The sequence below is a fragment of the Mus caroli genome, unplaced genomic scaffold (genome assembly GCF_978045245.1).
Source record: "Mus caroli unplaced genomic scaffold, Mus_caroli_1 scaffold_2, whole genome shotgun sequence".
NCBI lineage: Eukaryota > Metazoa > Chordata > Mammalia > Rodentia > Muridae > Mus > Mus caroli.
Genome location: NW_028227257.1, coordinates 6,333,704 through 6,352,338, shown reverse-complemented (window position 1 = coordinate 6,352,338; position 18,635 = coordinate 6,333,704). Strand labels below are relative to the sequence as shown.

The following is an 18,635-nucleotide window of genomic DNA, read 5'->3' as shown; positions in this document are numbered from 1 at the left end:
TGTAATCCTGGGGCAGATGATGGACAGAGAGGGAGAGATGGAGTCCTGAGGGGGCGCTGGAGTCATGGAGGGGATGATGGACACACACAGAGAGATGGAGTCCTGAGGGGACGCTCGAGTCTTCCGGAGGAGATGATGGACAGAGAGGGAGAGATGGAGTCCTGAGGGGGCGCTCGAGTCTTCCGGAGGAGATGATGGACAGAGAGGGAGAGATGGAGTCCTGAGGGGGCGCTGGAGTCCTGCGGGGAAGATGACGAACAGAGGGGGCGCTGGAGTCCTGCGGTGGAGATGATGGACAGGCGTGGTCCTGAAGGGGCAGCTGGAGGCATGGCAGTGGATGATGGACAGGAAGGTCGAGGAGAGGTCCAGAGGGGCGCTGAAGTAACTTAAGGATGACGAAGTGGAGAGGAACCGACCTGGAGACTCTGGGAGGACCGGCAAGGTAAGAGTGCTGCAGGGGAAGGCCCTGCAAGAGTCGAGGAGGCCTGTGTGCAGGGGGTGCTGGAGGGTAGGATGGGGTTTGAGAAGAGTCTTGCGATGCAAACTGGAGGCCCACAAGCCTCGTGGGTGCAGGAGTGGTAAAGAAACTGTAAGGGGGAGACGGAAGGGACAAGGGAGGCCGAAGGGAGACCGATGGAAACAAAGTTCCGTTGACGTTTTGGAATATTGGAAAGTCGGAGTATTGGGGAAAAAAATCAGCTGGCTTCGAATGCTGTCTTTGACTTTGTGTTTATCTTCAAACTACCTTCAGCCTCTATCAGTCAGTTGCAGGGCACCATCAGGTGGGTGGAGCCAGGGCAGCGATGCAGAGAGGAGAGGCAGGAGGCAGGAGGCAGGAGGCAGGAGGCAGGAGGCAGGAGGCAGGAGGCAGGAGGCAGGAGGCAGGAGGCAGGAGGCAGGAGGCAGGAGGCAGGAGGCAGGAGGCAGGAGGCAGGAGGCAGGAGGCAGGAGGCAGGAGGCAGGAGGCAGGAGGCAGGAGGCAGGAGGCAGGAGGCAGGAGGCAGGAGGCAGGAGGCAGGAGGCAGGAGGCAGGAGGCAGGAGGCAGGAGGCAGGAGGCCTCCATGGCTCTGTAGGTCTCTTTCAGCTCTTTTCCACTTGATAATGTTCTCAGCAGAAGCATTCTTTGTGGGCAGGTGTGTCTGTGTGTGTGTGGGGGGAGGGTGAAGTGAAGTGGATGGAACACAAGAGTGGAAATTGGGGGGACTGTGGTAGACACGAAGGCCAACTGGATCTTTTCTTCCCTTGGAACCCCTCCCACTCGTCCGAGATCTTTTCTTGCTATCCCACAACTAGGCGTTTTGTTTTGCCTTTCTTTTCTTTTCTTTTTTTTTTTAAGGCATGGCTTATAACTCTCAACATTTAACACATTTCAAAAATGTAGTGTAATCATGTTTGCTGGTTATGAAGAAACATGTTTGTTGGGAAAATTCTTAAAGGACAGCACACAGTTTGAGGAACAGGCTTTTTAAAAAATTAAGTGAAGCCGGGCGTGGTGGCTCACGCCTTTAATCCCAGCACTTGGGAGGCAGAGGCAGGTGGATTTCTGAGTTCGAGGCCAGCCTGGTCTACAAAGTGAGTTCCAGGACAGCCAGCGCTATACAGAGAAACCCTGTCTCAAAAAGACCAAAATAAATAAATAAATAAATAAATAAATAAATAAATAAATAATTAAGTGAACTAGCCGATTTTCCAACAGTCTTGATTCACACACATTGTCCAATACCTGAGTGTGGGTCCCCTCCTGTCTGTAGCCAGGGAAGTTAGTGATGTCCCCATGGATGCTTCTACTTCTAGCCTATTCTTCTCCCACTTTCTCATAGCTATGTCTCTTATTTGAATATAGTATATATGCAAATTTTTTTTGTTTTTTTCGAGACAGGGTTTCTCTGTGTAGCCCTGGCTGTCCTGGAACTCACTCTGTAGACCAGGCTGGCCTTGAACTCAGAAATCCGCCTGCCTCTACCTCCCCAGTGCTGGGATTAAAGGCGTGCCCCACTACGCCCGGCTTCAATATTTTTTTTTTAAATCAATAGTGCAACAAATGGAACTCATCAAATTTGACATAAACTTTCGTATCGTTCATGAGTCAAGAGTCTTGGGCCACTGTCTCCTCACGTCTGAGATTTGTGTGTCTGTGCGCATGCGCAGGTGCATCTGTGTGCTAAAACTTGACTTGGGAAGATAAGTATTTGGAGGTTCCAGTGAAAACAATGTTATAATAACCTTTTCCTTTCCTTTCCTTTCCTTTCCTTTCCTTTCCTTTCCTTTCCTTTCCTTTCCTTTCCTTTCCTTTCCTTTCCTTTCCTTTCCTTTCCTTTCCTTTCCTTCCCTTCCCTTCCCTTCCCTTCCCTTCCCTTCCCTTCCCTTCCCTTCCCTTCCCTTCCCTTCCCTTCCCTTCCCTTCCCTTCCCTTTCCTTTCCCTCCTCTCCCTTGCCCTCCCCTTCCCTCCCCTCCTCTTCTTTTCTTGCTCCAGACTTTGGAAGGAGGCTTTATTTGGTTCCAGGGTCCCGGGGTCCCAGGCCAGGTATGGCCCCACCTTTATTTGACCTTCTTAGGGCGCAGGTTATTGGTGTGGCCACACTTCTTGCTGCGGTTGACTGCACGAGGGTGCAGGTGTGCGTAGCACTTGTGGTAGATTATCTTGTCACAGTTATACTTCTGGGCAAGCTGACGAAGGGATAGTTTGATGGTGCCACTGCTCAGGCGCAGCATGAAGTGCAAGGTGGACTCTTCCTGGATGCCGTAGTCCGACAGGGCGTGGCATCCTCCAGAAGTTTGCTGGTGATTATGGTCAGGTGGGATGCCTCCCTTGTCTTGAATTTTGACCTTGACATTCTCGATGGTGTTACTGGGCTCTATCACAAGAATGATGGGCTTGCCCGTCAGGGTCATCATGAAGTTCTGCAAGTTGGCATCCTCTCTGCCACCTTGAGGAAGAGACTTTTTAAAATAATAACTTTTTAAAAAATCACTTCAGTGACTTTTCTGCTTGAACAATAACTAACTACCTGTCCAGTATCTTCATGAGTAACTTTGCAGCTAGAAGATTTTCTCAGGATATATATTTTAGATTGATGTAGGAAATTTAAAACAAAAACAATTAAAAACCTCACAGCTCTCTCTCTCTTTCTCTCTCTCTCTCTCTCTCTCTCTCTCTCTCTCTCTCTCTCTCTCTCTCTCTCTCTCTCTCTCTCCCAAGCTGGAAATCCTGGAACTCTTTAGCTCACTCACTCACTCAGCTTGTTGTTTTGAGACAGCATCTCATGTAGCCCAGGCTGGCCTAAAGTGCTAAATCCTACTTCAACTTCCCTGGTTCTGGGATTGGTATGTAGTTCAAACTAGCCTGGAATTCTCTTTCTTCCAGTGTCAGTTCCCTGGTGCTAGGATTGCAGGCATTTTCCACCTGGCTTAGCTTGCCTTCCATTTTTTCTAAATGTTTCCGGGGGTGGGAGGGAGCAAAATGACCCAGCAGGAAAAGGTGCTTGCGGCCAAGCCTGCCTGTGGAAGTTTGATCCCTGGAACCTACATAGTGAAAACAGAAAAGTTCTTTTTTGGTTCTTGCTTTTTTCTTCCTTAAAAAAGAAAGGTTGTATTCATTTTATTTTGTGTGTGCATGTGTCTGCTTGTATGCATGTGCACCTGTGTGTGTGTGGTCCCTGAGGAGGTCGCAGGAGGGCTTCTGAATTTCTGACCTGGGCTTAGGGATGCTTGCAAGCTGCCGAGTGGGTGCTGAAGTTGGAACATGGATCCTCCGCAACAGCAGCACGTGTTCCTAGCTGAAGGCCTCTTTCCACAGCCCTTCCTCTTCTTGTAGATAAATTTTCATGTAGCCCAGGATGGCCGATGTACCTGGGGATGACTTTGAACTGCTGATCCTGTCCCCACTTCTTGAGTGCTAACATTACCAGCTTGTGCCATTGTCCCCAGCTCAAGTGCAGATGTGTATGTGTGTGCGTGTATGTGTGTGTGTAGGTATAGGTAGGTATGTAGACATATATAGCTATAGACAGAGATGATATCGGCATAGATATAGATGATATAGACACAGATGATATAGATTTTAGATATAAATGATATAGTTTACAGATATAGATGGAATAGATTATAGGTATAGAGATAGACAGACAGGTGTAGATAATATAGACATAGTATAGATGATATAGGTTATAGATATAGATGATATAGAGATAGACAAACAGACATAGACTTATAGATATAGACATAGTATAGATGATATAAAGGTAGACAAAGATGATATAGATTCATGAATGAGACACAGGCCAGTGAAATGAGGGAAATGGGAGGGGAAACTGAGGCAGACATGGAGGAGCAGAGTGGGAGTTTCATAAAGGGAGACAGGTGGACTGGGAAAGAGGAGCTGGGAGAGGCCGAGAGGGAGATGTGGGAAGCCCTCCCTGTTCTGATTTTGCTTGTGGTCCTGGAGATGGTATTTGGAGGGAGGTTTCACACCTCTGAAAGCTGTGCTGGTTTCCTGCTGGGAAGCCTAAGAACTCAAGCCATTTAGGGCAGTGTGCTGTGACCCTGTGCAGCCCTGGCTGTCCTGGAACTGCTCTGTAGACCAAGCTGCCCTCGAACTCACAGAGATCTGCCTGCCTCTGCCTCCTGAGAGCTGGGATTAAAGATGTGCGCCACCACTGCCTGGCTCATAGTCCCTCTAACCACCTCCCTTAGACACCCCACAGCATCTTTGTCTTAAACGCTCAGTGATATTTACTCATTTCTTGTTATTTATATATAACAAAATCTTATATATAAATATTTTGATGTCTAAATATTATATTTAATTTAACATGCTCATTTTACTACACATTGTAATTAAAATATGAAAAAGTATACACATGGTATGCAAACATAACTACCCATGGTATGCAAATGTATATCTGCATGTGAAAATTCAAGTGTGTGTTTGCATATGACATGCAAGTATACATTTGTGCCTGTGATAGCCATGTGTGTGCATGCATGGTGGGAAGCTGTAGGTGGGCAGGGCTCTCTCTCCCTTTTACTGGCCCCGCCCTGACAGATGTTGGTAGAGAAGGCTTCACACTAGAGTCGGCCTCTGGTCCTTTGTGATTCTGTCTTGCTACCGAGTGCGTGCGACTTACGTGTAATCCGCACAGCCTACTCTGATTACCGTAGAGCGGCGAAACCTTCCAATGCTTTTGACTTTGTCCAGCAGCGAGCTGTGCGTTCACGCTCTAGGCGGTTGAAGTGACCCTGTGGTGTGCTTCAAGGACCTTTATCATTGGAAAGTGGGTACCCAAGAGGCTTTGATGAGGTGAGCTCTGGCATCCAGCACCTCTAGCTTGGAGCTGTGTGTGCTGTTTCTCAAGATGGACTTGGAATATGTATATGTTTTGGAGGCGGCTGCCAGGGCTGCGTGTGCAGCCGCTATCACCTGCTGGTGTGTACAGGAAGTGTTGCCACACTGGCTGCGGCTTTGCCACACATGAGAACTGTTGATCAAATGGCCAGATCTTCTTCTGCATGGTTAGTTTCCAGTTCTTGTTGCTCTGAAGCAACGGGTGTGTGGATTATTAATTAATCCACATTTACATGGAAAGTTTGGTCCTTCTAAATGTTTAAGATAAAAAAAAAAAAAGCAAACAGCTTTTGTCCAAAATGTTCCTGAGGTCACTCTGACTTCAGCCCTAGGTGGCCCAGGACTGACTGTATTGGCACATGTTGGTGGCCTGTTGGGCAAGCACTGTTGTTATACCCAGTGTTATACTTTGAACTTTGACCTGAACATGGAAAGAATGTTCTGACTTCATGAACAACTCAGTCCTGCCTTGGACTTGGACACTCATGGCGACTTTGGGGACAAATGAGGCGAAAGATTCACAAAACCAGAAAGTTCATGAGTCAAAGAGGCAGTCCGTTAGAGGAATAGTTATATAAAAGTGTCCTTGGTTTCCAGAACTCTCCAGAACTTTATTGGGAAAGCCTCCATGTTATCTTGTTTGACAATTTGAGAGCTAGCTTGTCGATGAAGAAAGCCTTTGCTACATTCAGTCTGTAGACCCTGATTGACAAGCAGCCTTGAGAGAGGTTTTCCAGCCTATACCTGGCAGACAGTTCCAGTATTGGGGCGCTGAAGGTAGCTCATGTTGGGGGCTGAGTCCCCATTTTCCTTTGCATAGCATAGACTGGTGCAAATGGGTGTGCTGTAAGGGTTTTGAGATGGGAGTCTCCTGAATTGGCCTGCTGTCTTTGGGAGGACCTCGTGGGGGTAAGGGTGTTAGGGTCAGAAGATGTAGTCAAGGGAAGGCAGAGAGATTCAACAGAATGTGCCCCGGGCTTTGGAAGTGGAGAGAGAGAGACTGGAAGTAAGGGAAGAGGAGGAATCCAAAGGTAAGGCAAAGGAAAGGACTGTCCCCAGAGCCTGGAGAGAGGACCTGGCTCACCAACTCTATAATGCCAAGGTCCAGAAGATATGTGTATGTCCCCAGAGCCACTCAGACTGAGCAGGAAGACAGTGCAACTTGCATCTGAATGTCCGATGCCCTGGTTCTCTCTTTGGGGGCTATCTCAGTCTCCTGTTAGCTTCCAGCTTTCCTTGCCAGACCTCAAGGACCAGGGAGAGCCCATGGTTTGCTCCTGGATTGGCCTCTCCAGCCTCTCCCTTGGAATCTCAGTGTCTTGGTGCTTTCAGTGACCCACGTGAATGGTTTCTGTTGGGGGCTTCTCACACCCTGTCCAAAGCGGAATCCTTTATTCCCCACCCTACCCCACCCCAAATTCTGCCTTGTTCAGCCTTCCACTCTACTCAGTGAAGATCCTTATAGGTGTTTCTAGATGATTCTGGAAAACATTGCAGAAACTCCTCCCTCTTTTACAACAGCATCCGTCCCTTCAGCAAATGGACTTACCTCACAAATCTCTCCAGAGCCTAGGCCTCTAACCCCATCTCAGTAGCCCCCACCCAGATCTGGCCAGTACCATGCTATGCCTCCACGTCCCATCATGCCCCAGGTAGAGCCCCCGAGCAGTCTTCATGAGAGCTAGTGCCCATCCTCTCTTCTCCATTTGCACTCCATGATTGCCCCACGATCAGCTCTGCTCTTCCACGTGGTCCCGTGTTTCTCCCAAAGCCCCCAGGCTTGCTGTTCCCTGGCGGATTCTGCCCCTGACTTTCCTTCCACTATGGAAGAGTCTGGCTCTCAGAGTACCAAGACTGGCTCTTTTATCTTCTCAAAGTCCCCTGAAGTAAAGTTGAACCACTCCCCCCGAGTCCCCGTTCTCTTCTGGGCGGCCTCAGTGCTCCAGAGACGGAAAGTGGCTTTTCTCAAGAAGGTGGAATTTTCCAACTCTGCTGGCAGTAACATCCAGGTGACATGTGTGGCATCACTGTGCTAGGTCAGTGTCTTAGACAGGGACAGTCCTCAGATGTTTGCTGACTGAGGCAGCCCAGGGATAGAGTGGCACAGTTTGTTTGTTTGTTTGTTTCATTTTCTTCAGTCAGGAACTTGCTCTGTAGTCCAGGCTGGCCTTGAACACCTATCCTTCTGCCGAGGTCTCCCCGATGCTGGGATCACAGGTGTATATGGAGGCAGCCATCTGCAATCGTTCAGCTTGGTTCTGAGTAGCTTTCCCCACCCCTTCTGTACGAGGGATCAAGTCTAGGGCCTGTAATGTGGTTGGTTAAATGTTCTACCGGTGAACCACTCCAGTGCCTTTTCCTGGTTCTGATGGAGGCTTTGTATTTATGAGAGCTGTGTGGTGGTCTGGCTTATCTGCACTCATAGTCACGTGTATCATATTAGTTGAGTGTAATATGCATCTTAAAATGTTAACTGCCAGACTTGTAAAAGTTCTAAGACTGTAATCAAACTGTGAAATCCAGTTCTCAGGGAGAAGCTGCCAGAAAAGTCCTGGCCAACTTCTCTTGCTGAAAGCACCCTTTGCTTTTTTTTTTTTTTTTTAAGACTTTTTAACTGTTCATGGGTATTTTGCCTGCATGTGTGTCTGTGAACCATGTGTGTGTCTGCTCATGAGTGCCAGAAGAGGGCACAGGATCCCATGAAAGAGGAGTTACAGATAGTCGTGGGAAATCATGGGTGCTGGAAATCGAACCCAGGTCCTCTAAAAGCACAGCCAGTGCTCTTAACCAATTGAGCCAGCCCCACAGTCCCTGAAAACACTCTTGGCTTTTTATGGACATAAGTTCTAAAGCAGAGGAGAATCCCAAGGCCAAGTGTGGAATGGTGGGGAAGAGACTTCACCTCTTGTGCAGGACACATTCAGGGATAAAGGGTTGAGGGACAATGCTCTTCTCTGACAGCAAATAGCTTTCTGTCTGGCTTGCTCTTATGAGAGCTTGCCAGGAAGCTGGGAAGAAAAGAAAGAACGAGCGGACAGCAGCCAGGAAACTGGAAGAGCAGGAGGGGAAGAGGCTTTGGAACCTGGCTCTGCGCTGCTGAGCTTGGCCACACCTCTCAAGGAGAGGGAGAGAGGTGGCTTACTTCAGCTGGCCTCAATGTGATTGCCCCAGATTAGGAAGCCGCCCTGAGGACCTCCTGGCGGGTAGGAGGGGGATGCTGATCCGTCCCTGAGAACTGTACACTATGTGTTACAGAGGAGGTGGGCTTGGGGATGTGGCTTAGTTGGTAAAGCAACTTTACTTAGCTTGCACAGACCCCTGGCTCCCATTGCTAGCTAGCACTGTGTAAGCTAGATGTGGTAGGCAGTACACAGCTCTGATCCCAGCACTCAGGAGGTGGAGACAGGAGGGTCTGAAGTTCAAGGTCATTCCCTGGTACCTAGTGAGCTCCAGGCTAGCCTGGGCTACTTGAGGCCCTGTCTCAAAACGAAAAAGAAAAAGAAAAGAAGGAAGAGGAGCATGTCATAGGTTGTTTCTCTCTGCGCCTGTGTCTGTGTGTGTGTCTGTGTGTGTGTGTGTGTCTGTGTCTGTGTCTGTGTCTGTGTCTGTGTCTGTGTCTCTGTCTGTGTCTGTGTCTCTGTCTGTGTCTGTGTCTGTGTCTCTGTCTGTGTCTCTGTCTGTCTCTCTCTCTGTGTCTCTGTGTCTGTCTGTCTGTCTGTCTGTGTGTCTGTCTGTCTGTCTGTGTGTCTGTCTGTCTGTCTGTCTCTCTCTCTCTCTCTCTCTCTCTCTCTCTCTCTCTCTCTCTCTCTCTCTCTCTCTGTGTGTGTGTGTGTGTGTAGACAGACACAGATGAGGAGGGAGAGGCCAGGGTAAGGAGTGGCAGGCAGCTCCACACAGACAGCTGACCCACTGCGTTGGTTGCCTTTTGATGTAGTGTCCCTCTGCTGACACACTGGCTTGGGAGAGTGCTGTGAGGTCTCTGTGTGTACACACGCCCTTGTGTGCGAGTCATATGCAGAAGGTTCCCCCGGACTGTACCTCATGTGGCACTAAACAACCTTCCTCTCCTCCTCCACTCCAGTGAAGGGCACAAGGACCTGAGCCTCTGGGGACCTGGCTGGGTCTGGTCTGGGTCTGGGGAGGAACACTGGCTGTTTCCACAGGCTCACAAGGGAGGCCTGCACCTGTCTTATCAGGACCTGAGGGCCTGGGGCACCAGTACTATAACCCTGGCACACACTGGTACTGCCCGAGATGGCACTGATTTTAATCCTCAGGATCCTTGCTCCAAAGTCCTCTCATTCCACGTCACTGGGGCCCCAGTTTCTGTAAGGGGGACTGACATTGTCTGAGGCATCTTTTCGAGGCTCAAGCCCAGGATGTCTGTAGAGAAGCCCACTCACATGGTAGAGAAGCCCTGGACCCCTCTGGTCTGCACAGGGGTCTCCCCCAGTGTTCACTTGCTTGGTTAGAGTGACCCCACAAGAAGCCTGTGTGGTGGATATATTTCTAAATCTAAGATAAAGGTTTCAAAGTAGCTTCCACGGAGGGACCAGGCAAGTCACTGCCTTTGAATGGAGGGTGTCAGGGTCTTGTTCACAGTAACACTTGTCCTTGGGTCCAATAGACCGCAGTGGCAGAGGGTTTCTTCAGGTGTTTATGGGTGCACGAGTCAAGTCGCCCCAGTTTAAAACTGGCAACAAGTTGAAAAATCATCAAGTTTTCTTGCCAACCAAGTAAAAGAGATGGATGTGTGGAGCAGATCTGGTGTGGGCCAGCGGGTGACCTATGTACCTGTCCACTGACCCTCAATTTTTTTCCTTTTAGGTCCCTGAACAAGAAGAGCTGGAGGAAGCTGGGTGATGACACTTGGAATCACTTTAGTCAGTCATTAAATTGTTGCTGTTCTCAAGTGCGAGTGAGTTCTGGAAACCTTAATGATTAACATTGCCCAGTGCCCTGCAGCTCAGGATGCTGGGGGCTACTTCCTTGGTTTCCCCCCTGGGGGTATGGGATGGGCAGAGTGTGGTCAAGGTCTGGAGGGTGGGTAGCATAGGGCAGGCATTGCCTGGACTCAGTGCTGGTTCAGTGTGGAGTGTGGTCTCACCCAGCTCTCTCCAGGCCAGCCCTCTGGAAGGATCTGTTGGCCCTTGTGATTTCTACTCTCCATGATCATGATGTGGGATACCCAGGTCACTGTCCCACTAACACCCACTCCCAGCAAAGCACATTTTGGGGACAGGAACAGCAACACAGTCTCTTGCAATTTCAGTTCCATGTACTAGGTGGTAGGTTGTGCTGTTCTTAGGGGTGTGTGTGTGTGTGTGTGTGTGTGTGTGTGTGTGTGTAGGACAGGTCACGACCCTGATGTCCTCAGGAACACTCTACATGTACGACTCTCACTGGCTGGGGGTTAGTGTAGCCTAGGGAAATCACAGAGCCCAGGGACCTACTTGTCTACACTGAGCTGAGGTGACAATGATGCCACAGGGCCTGGCTTTTTAGATGTGGCTGTGGTTTGAACTTGGGTTTTCCTGATGTGTGGCAATCATTGTATTGATTAAGACATTTCTCTCTCCAGCCTCCCACAAGAACTATTCTATCATAATTCCCTAACACAGCTGATTGTAGCTGTCCTTCTCCAATACTCAAAGATAGACATTGGTATGTAGGTGAGTACAGACACACATGCACACTCACACAAACACACCCCCACACAAACATACACACATACTCTCACATACCCACACTCACACAGACAGTTCACACACACATAAATACACACTCACACACACATCCACACATTCATATTCACACACACACACACACACACACACACACACACACACAAGGGTGGGGAGAAGAGAACTTTCTGGATAACCGCATCTCTCTTTTATGAACCAACCTCTAAATTTCCTTTTAAGGACCCTCCCATGTCTGTCTGGACACTGAGGGTGCTGCATACCCACCCCTGCCTCCTTCCCATCCCCAGAGCCTGTGGGAAGGTGGAGAAGACACAGGCCTGGCTCCTGTGTGCTGGTCATGGCCCTTAGGAAAGGCCTTGGGTTTGGCAGGAGAACACTGGAGGACCGAAAGCCAGGTGTAGAGACTTCTGTGGGAAGAAGAGATGGCTCAGTGGTTAGGTGTATGCGCTTTTCTCCCACAGATCCTCGCGTTTGGTTCAGGGTGGAAGCTGAGAAAACTCACTTCAGATACGGAAGCTTAGAAACGAAAGCTTTATTTTCTGACCGCTCAGGATGAAGGCCAGTTCAGGATCTGAACCACATCCCCACAGAGAGATTGTATAACATTTCTAAGGAATGAGAACACAAAGCAAGCTGCGGAGAGCTGCAGTGTTATCCGGTTGTATTTTGACATTGTGGGTTAAGCAAGGGAAAACGTGTTGGAGACTGGGCTGTGTCCAGGGCACCTGGCTTCAGGGTCCGTAATTCATTCTCCTAGACATTAGTTCCGGAGCTCCGAGTGAGAAGGGGACAAACGAGCAGGTCAGCCGCATGCAGCTAATTAAAGCAACTGATTGTATATTTTTACAACATATGCGCCTTGGTTTAGATAATAGCAGTTTCTATATTCTTAACCAGTTAACAGACAAGTAAGAAAACACTCGGACAAACGAGGTAGGTGTTCGTTCCTAGGCCTGGGAACGTGAAAGTGTTTTTTGTTTTGTTTTGTTTTTTGTTTTTTTTTTTTGTTTGTTTTTTGGTTTTTCCAGACAGGGTTTCTCTGTGTAGCCCTGGCTGTCCTGGAACTCACTCTGTACCAGGCTGGCCTCGAACTCAGAAATCCGCCTGCCTCTGCCTCCCGAGTGCTGAGATTAAAGGCGTGCGCCACCATGCCTGGCTTTTGTGTGTGTGTGTGTGTGTGTGTGTGTGTGTGTGTGTGTGTGTGTGTGTGAAAGTGTTTTGATCCTGCTGGCAAGACGGAGAAGTTGTCTTTGAGATGCCCGGATTCAGACAACTGTTTACAGCAGGAGCTGTTCAGCTGTAGGGGGGTCCCCAGCTCCCCTAGAACCTGGGACCTTGGGTGTCATTCCTCCCGATGGTTAGATGGAGGCTTAGTGCTTAGAATGGTATTTAGAATTCTTTTGCTTGTTCCCAGCACTAGGCTAAGTATTGGATTCTCATAGCCATCTGTACCTAACTCCCGCACCAGGGGACCCAATGTCCTCTTCTGGACTCTGTGAGCACCTGTACTCATGTGTGTACACACAGACATTCTTTAAAAAAAAAAAAAAAAAAAAAACTTGGAGGGAAACTTTGCTGCCAGCCTAGGTGGCACAGTGAGTTCAAAGCCCGCTGGCCTTCATTGTTGGACACGGCCAAGGCTGGTGTGAAGGAAACCATTCTTTGCATGTTGACTTGTGAGAAGGCCAGAGGTCAAACCCCCTTTCCCATGGTGTGTCCTTTTGCACTGGTTCCCATGTATAACCCAGCCCTGTCTTGAAGCTTGTGGGTCTTGTTCTCCCTCTTGCCACTGCAGTCCTCTGACCCTTTTCCTTGTCAGAGATGTCACTTGTGGGCTCATTTCTGGAGCCGACCTTCCCTCAGGAAGGACACCTGATCCTCCATGCCTTCCCACCCAGGACCCTACCATACCTGTGCTGTGAGCTTCTCTGTCCAAGCCCCCAGCTTTAAAAGGTGTCTGACTGACATTCATCAGTGGAATCAAAAGTTCAAATGCCAAGGATGCCAGACAGCATGCCGCAACCACGGAGCAACACACTTGAAGTCTAGCTTCCTAACACGAGTCTTCCCGCCACTAGCCGGAACACTTTATGACACTGCCTGTCCCAGAAGTTCTGTGGGGCAGACATGAAGGTAGAGGACTCTGGCCTCCATTGCTGATGTACTCCCACATACCTTTGATATTCTCTAGAACCTCCTATCGGGTCTGCTTCCTCCTGAGGAACCTACTCTGGCTTCTTGCCAGCAATCTGTCTCGATGCTATGGACTAAACTGCCCGCTAGCAATTAGTCTGGACTTTAGTTGTTTTGAAAGATGAATTGAGACGTAATTTTCTAATTAACAGTGGTTGTCAAATAAAGGGGGACAAAGTCTCTGTCTGGGCCTCGACAAGGCCACAGCGTGGCAGGCTGGAGCCTCTCGAGGACAAATGCGAGGAACCAGTGGCTCAGAAAGCAATTAGCTTGTGGCTTCTGTTGCGGATGGGGGAACCATGCAGAGCAAAGCGGGCCTGCTGGGGGGTGGAGCTCAGATGGGGCTAGCTATGGCAGTTGAGCTAGCAGAATGGATGCAGGGACACGCTCCAAGGACTCCCCGCATGCACGCTCACACTGCCATCGCACTGTGTGATGGAACACTTCTGAGTTTGCGTTGTTGGTGCCTGGGTTAAAGATGTAATAGCTACCAATGTCTGTTCTAGATAATAACCCTTGAAGGCACGGGGATGGGAGATATTTGTCATGGGGCTTACAGGCACAGGGGGACGTGTTTTCAGAATGGTTACTCCCCGCAAAGCTGTCTTATCTCAAGTCTGGTGATATTTCTAAGGTGTCATTTGTATTATTGTTTGTGTGTGTGACTCCTGTCTCCCTTCTCCCTCTTCCTGCATGGATGACTGAACCTAGCTGCTCACATAAGACAGACAAGCCTTTCTCACCAAGCTGCTTCCTAACTCTCTTTTAACTTTTGTTTTGAAATAGGAGGGCACAGACCGTGAACTCATGGCCCCTCTGCTTCAGCTTCCCAGGTAGCCTGGGTGACAGGCCGGTGCCACCGGGCCTGGCTATGACTCTGCTTCCGCTTTCTCAATGGTCCCCTTTGGTCATGTGTTGATGACACAGGGAAACCAATGTCACAGAGGACCTGGGGGAGGGGGACATTTCAGTTTTGACTCTTGGCTCAGGGTCTGGCTGGCACCCCAGGCCTCCAGATGTCTGCTTCTTTCAGATCTCTGTAGGGACCTGACCAGACACAGAGGGCACTGGGGCATCCAGAAAGGGCCAGTTTCTTACTTGACAAAAAAAAAAAAAAAGCACCAAGTCTCTAAGGAGATAGATGCCAATCTGCCACCCAAGACACACTGCCTCTTGCAGTTATTGCTAAAGATTCTTTCAAAACAATCCCACAATGGCTGGGTGGTGAGGTCTAACCTGGAAGGCTTGTCTCAACTCCACTACAACCTTAAACTGGGGTCCACCCCCCCACCCCACCCCACCCCACCCCCCTGAGATAGGATTTTTGTCTAGCTCTGGCTGGCCTAGAACTTGCTCTGTAGACCAGACTGGCCTCAAACTCAGAGATCCACCTGTCTCTGCTCCTCCCACCCCCTGAGGACTGGGACTTAAGGCGTGTGCCACCACCCACCACCACCTAGGCTGTATCTCTTGGTTCTTGTCCCCTTGAAGGAAAGAATTCAGTCAAGAGAACTACCTGGATTAAACAGAAGTTTACTTCGTAAAGCTAAAGAACACGAATACAGAGAGATTGGAGTGTGCTTCCCCGAGGCGCTGAGTAGCCCAGTGAGTTATTAAGCAACAAGTTATTACGTTGTGAATTGCAAAGATTTTAGGAGTATTTCTGAGGTGAGTAGCATCTTCTGGGGGTGAAGTATCGATTATAACTTGGCAGATTCCTCCCTGTCCTTTAGTTTTTCCTTCGCCAGAGTCAACCCACACTCTTTATTCCACTTGCTAATTTGACTCTTTTCTGGGAAGATATGAACATTTAACTGTACCCTCACTCCAGATAGAGGATCTAGATTAAGTCAAAGAAAAGATTCCATTCATGTCCAGCTCACTGAACCAATGAGTTAATCAGGGTGACTTATAGAATGTGGGTGAGGGGTGATTTATGGAATTATTGATACCTCAGAGACACTCGTGTAAGCCGCAAGCCTGGAGCTCTCTGACAGGGGCGCTTTTCTCCACTGCAGTCTTTACTCTTATATAATTATGGGAAGGGAGGGGCCTTGTGGACCTTGTAAGTTTCCGGGCTGTCTTGAGACTTGTGAGTTGTTTACTTCAGGTTCTTAAAGATCCTCCCTCCAGGATGGCAATCTTTCAACTTGGAGAATATTGCTACATATCACCATCCAGCCCTCTCTTCAGCCCTGTCTCTAGTATTTTCTCTTCTTTTGTACATTTGACATTTGTGTGTGTGTGTGATGCTTCTGTGAACATGAGTGTATACATACATGTGTACAACCACAGGGCAAGAGCTTTGGCACACATGGAAAGGCTTGGGAGAGTTAGTTCTCTCCTTCCACCACGTGGGTTCTTGGGATGGAACTAGGTTATCAGGCTTGACCGCAAGTGCCTTTACCTGATGGGCCATCTCACTGACTGCTAGTGTCCCTCTTAATCATGTGGGCACAGTGCCACAGAGCGGAAAACAGTCTTCTGGCCATGTGTGATCTATAGCAGGGTACTGCTTGGACATACTGTGATACGACATCTAATGGAGTCAGAACCTTGGCAGGCAGGGTGAGTGAGTCCCTCTGGACCTCAGCTTCCTGTGCAGATGAAAGTGGTGACATCCTTTGAAGCGGTACCAGGTGGAGGCTGTGACCTAGCCCTGCTCTTTTTTATTCCCTCAGTGACAACTTGATCCGAAGCTCAGAGGCACCTCTCAGAGTTTGCCCAAGAGCGTTTGAAGGACAGCTCTTTCCTGCACGCGTATGTCTAGACTCAGGGTTTCGCTCCAGCAGCTCGGTGGCTATATCTGTCTGTGTTATTGTCCAATTTGAAATGTTGAGTTCTTCACCAACAGAGTTCAGTGGCCTGGAAAGCTTTTCATCATGACAGACTGTTCGTTTCATTTCCTTATCATGTGGACTGACGTCTGAGAAGGCTTAGCTGGCTGTATAAGAAGGTTAAGTGACTTTTCCAATAAAAAACAAGGGCAGGGGGGTTTGATTACCTTTAAAGCCGATAAGAACAGGGCTAGCAAAACTATTCCAGGAGATGGGAAGTTGACAGGATAGGACATTTCAGAACTCTTTCTTCAAGGTCAGAATTGATCATGCCTGGACAATCCTCACTGAGAATTTGTAGCTCTAATCCAGGCCCCATTTGATGCACTTGAAAACATCCCATGCTTTTTAAAAGCACTTTCAACAGGCACCAGAAATCTTGTTGACAACATTAATTTGCTTAGCAAAGCCTTTCTTGAAGCTCTGAAAGGATAAACTTTAACCTGGCCTCTATCAGGCTGACTATACATTAGAGGCCTCCAGAGTTGATGGGGATTGCTGGGCTTACATCCACCAGGTCTTGTTAATAGAGACACAGGCACAACTGGATAGCAGGCTGTCGGTAAGGGGTCCAGACACAAGGAGCCCCAGAACCCACGGGAAAACCAGGAATGACAGGATGTACTTGAGATCCTAGCAAGGAGGAGGCAGAGGCAGGAGAATCTCTGAGGACCACTGGCCAGCCAGCCTGGCTATACTGGTGAGCTCAGGGTTCAGTGAGAGTCAAAAAAAAAAAAAAAAAAAAAAACTGAAAAAGGTCAAGAGTGACCGAGGAAGATACTTAAGCTAACTTCTGGACTCCACATGCACTCACACAGACAGACGAATGGGGAAACCCTGTAAAAGCCGTAAGCTGCTGACAAGAGGGGCGGTCGAATGTGACATGTTTATGTTTGTTGGTTCTTTCTTTCTTTTTTTTCTCTTCAAGAAAAGGTTTCTCTTATTAGCCCTAGATGATTTGCCCTGTAGACTAGGCTGTCCTCAAACTCAGAGATCTTCCTGCCTCTGCCTACCCAGTGCTGGGACCACCCAGCTAGGACATGGGTCATGTTATTGACTTAAGCACATTGGGTTTTAAATTTTTATTTATTATTTATTGTGTAGCATGTGTGTGTGCACAACATACATACGTACGATGCCTTATGTGTGGAAGTCAGAGGATAACTTCTTGGAATCTATTCCCTCCTTCCACTCTGTGGATCTTAAGCTGAAACTCTTGGCTGGGTAGCAAAGACCCTTTTCCACAGGGCCATCTCTCTGGCCAGACATCTGATTTTAATTACCTTGTTTGCCTGTGGGCTTTCTACTGATCAACCAATGATTTTAAAAGAAAATTTTGGTCATTGTCAACTACATGAGCTCGTGCAGATGAGGCAGTGACAGATCTGTATCCTCTTTCTGGTTTTGCTTCTGACAAGAAGGGTCCATTTCTCGGGTGCTTGGCTCCATTTTTCTTGAGTAATCCTCCGTTTTCTCACCTATCAGAACTGTGGAGACTGAATTTTGGGAGCTTGAGGGAACCAAAGGAAGACTGTAGATGTACTTCATGTGGAAAGTGAACTGCAGGCGCTCTCCTATCGGAGCGTGAAGGGATGGATCGGTTAATCAGAAATCTGAAGGCTCGAGACAGGGTGCAGGAAAGGAGACATCGAGAAAATTGGAAATGTCGTCAGGACATTTGGCATGATATGTTGCCACTGAGATAGTGTCAGGGTTTAGGCAGGACATCAGCTTCTAAAGAAGATGGATTGCTCAGCAAAGTTTGATTTCGACTTAGTCCATTGCAGGGCTTTTACTCAGGCAAGAGAGATTAGGGCAAACATGAACTGGCAGCAGCTACCAGCTGAGTGGTATCCACAAAGCAATGTTAAAAGGGAAAGGAAGGCAACACTATTATACCAACACCCAAATGGAGACAACCCAAGTGCTTATTAACTAATGAGCAGGAAAGGCTCAGTGTAGCCTCATGGTGGAATATCATTCAGCCGTGAAAAACTCGTGAGATGCGTTGCAGTGTAAATGAACCGAATGGGAAGATGCCAGTCACAAAAGCCCACAGAGCAATCGTATGATTCCACATAAGTGAACCCTCATAAAGGGCAAGTGTATGAGCGTGGAGAGGGCTGGTGCTTGCCAAGGGCCTGCAGGGGGTACTGATGTGTGTGGAGGGGAGTGTGCTGTTAGGGGAGAGATGATGAGGTGTTCTGAAGGGTCCAGAGAGGTGTCTGCACACGTCTGTGACTGCAGTAGAAGTCGCCAAACTGGACATCTTAAAAGGTGAATTCAAGCAACCATCAACGAGATCTGAAGAGAGAAGTCGCGACCAGTAGGGGAGACAGAATTGAAGAGTGTACTGGCAAGAGGTTCTCTGATCACAAGCTGGGAAACTGAATGTCTATATATGTGTGTGTGTGTATGTATTATATTATGCTTGTGTTTGTATGTGGGTATCTGCATCTGCACATAGTATGCCTTCAGAAGAGGGCATGAGATTCCCCTGGAGCTGGAGCTGCAGACAATTGTGTTTCCCAATGTGGGTGCTGGGAACTCAGATC

At 48.5% G+C, this 18,635-nt stretch overlaps 1 protein-coding gene and 1 long non-coding RNA gene across 3 annotated transcripts in view; one reads left to right on the top strand and one right to left on the bottom strand.

The window, feature by feature from the left end:
• Positions 1 to 18,635, top strand: part of LOC115030377 (uncharacterized) — a 28,153-nt gene that overhangs the window by 8,788 nt on the left and 730 nt on the right. Inside the window, exon 2 of the long non-coding RNA XR_015045648.1 lies at positions 10,173 to 10,263. This is a non-coding gene — a long non-coding RNA (uncharacterized LOC115030377). The remainder of the gene's footprint in view (positions 1 to 10,172; positions 10,264 to 18,635) is intronic.
• On the bottom strand, positions 2,540 to 2,926 carry LOC110307607 (ubiquitin-ribosomal protein eL40 fusion protein-like). 2 transcript variants are annotated; one of them, XM_085828797.1, is made up of 2 exons: positions 2,806 to 2,902; positions 2,540 to 2,730 (listed from the first exon to the last, which is right to left on the bottom strand). In XM_085828797.1, the coding sequence occupies exons 1-2, from the start codon at positions 2,894 to 2,896 to the stop codon at positions 2,540 to 2,542; spliced, it is 282 nt and encodes a 93-aa protein (XP_085684923.1). In that variant the 5' UTR covers positions 2,897 to 2,902. The 2 variants fall into 2 exon arrangements, with proteins under 2 accessions (XP_085684923.1, XP_085684920.1); XM_085828794.1 differs by having other exon boundaries at positions 2,540 to 2,926.

Excerpts from the sequence above, each read along its gene's own strand:
- LOC110307607 (XM_085828794.1), bottom strand. The coding sequence starts at position 2,896 with ATGATGACCCTGACGGGCAAGCCCATCATTCTTGTGATAGAGCCCAGT.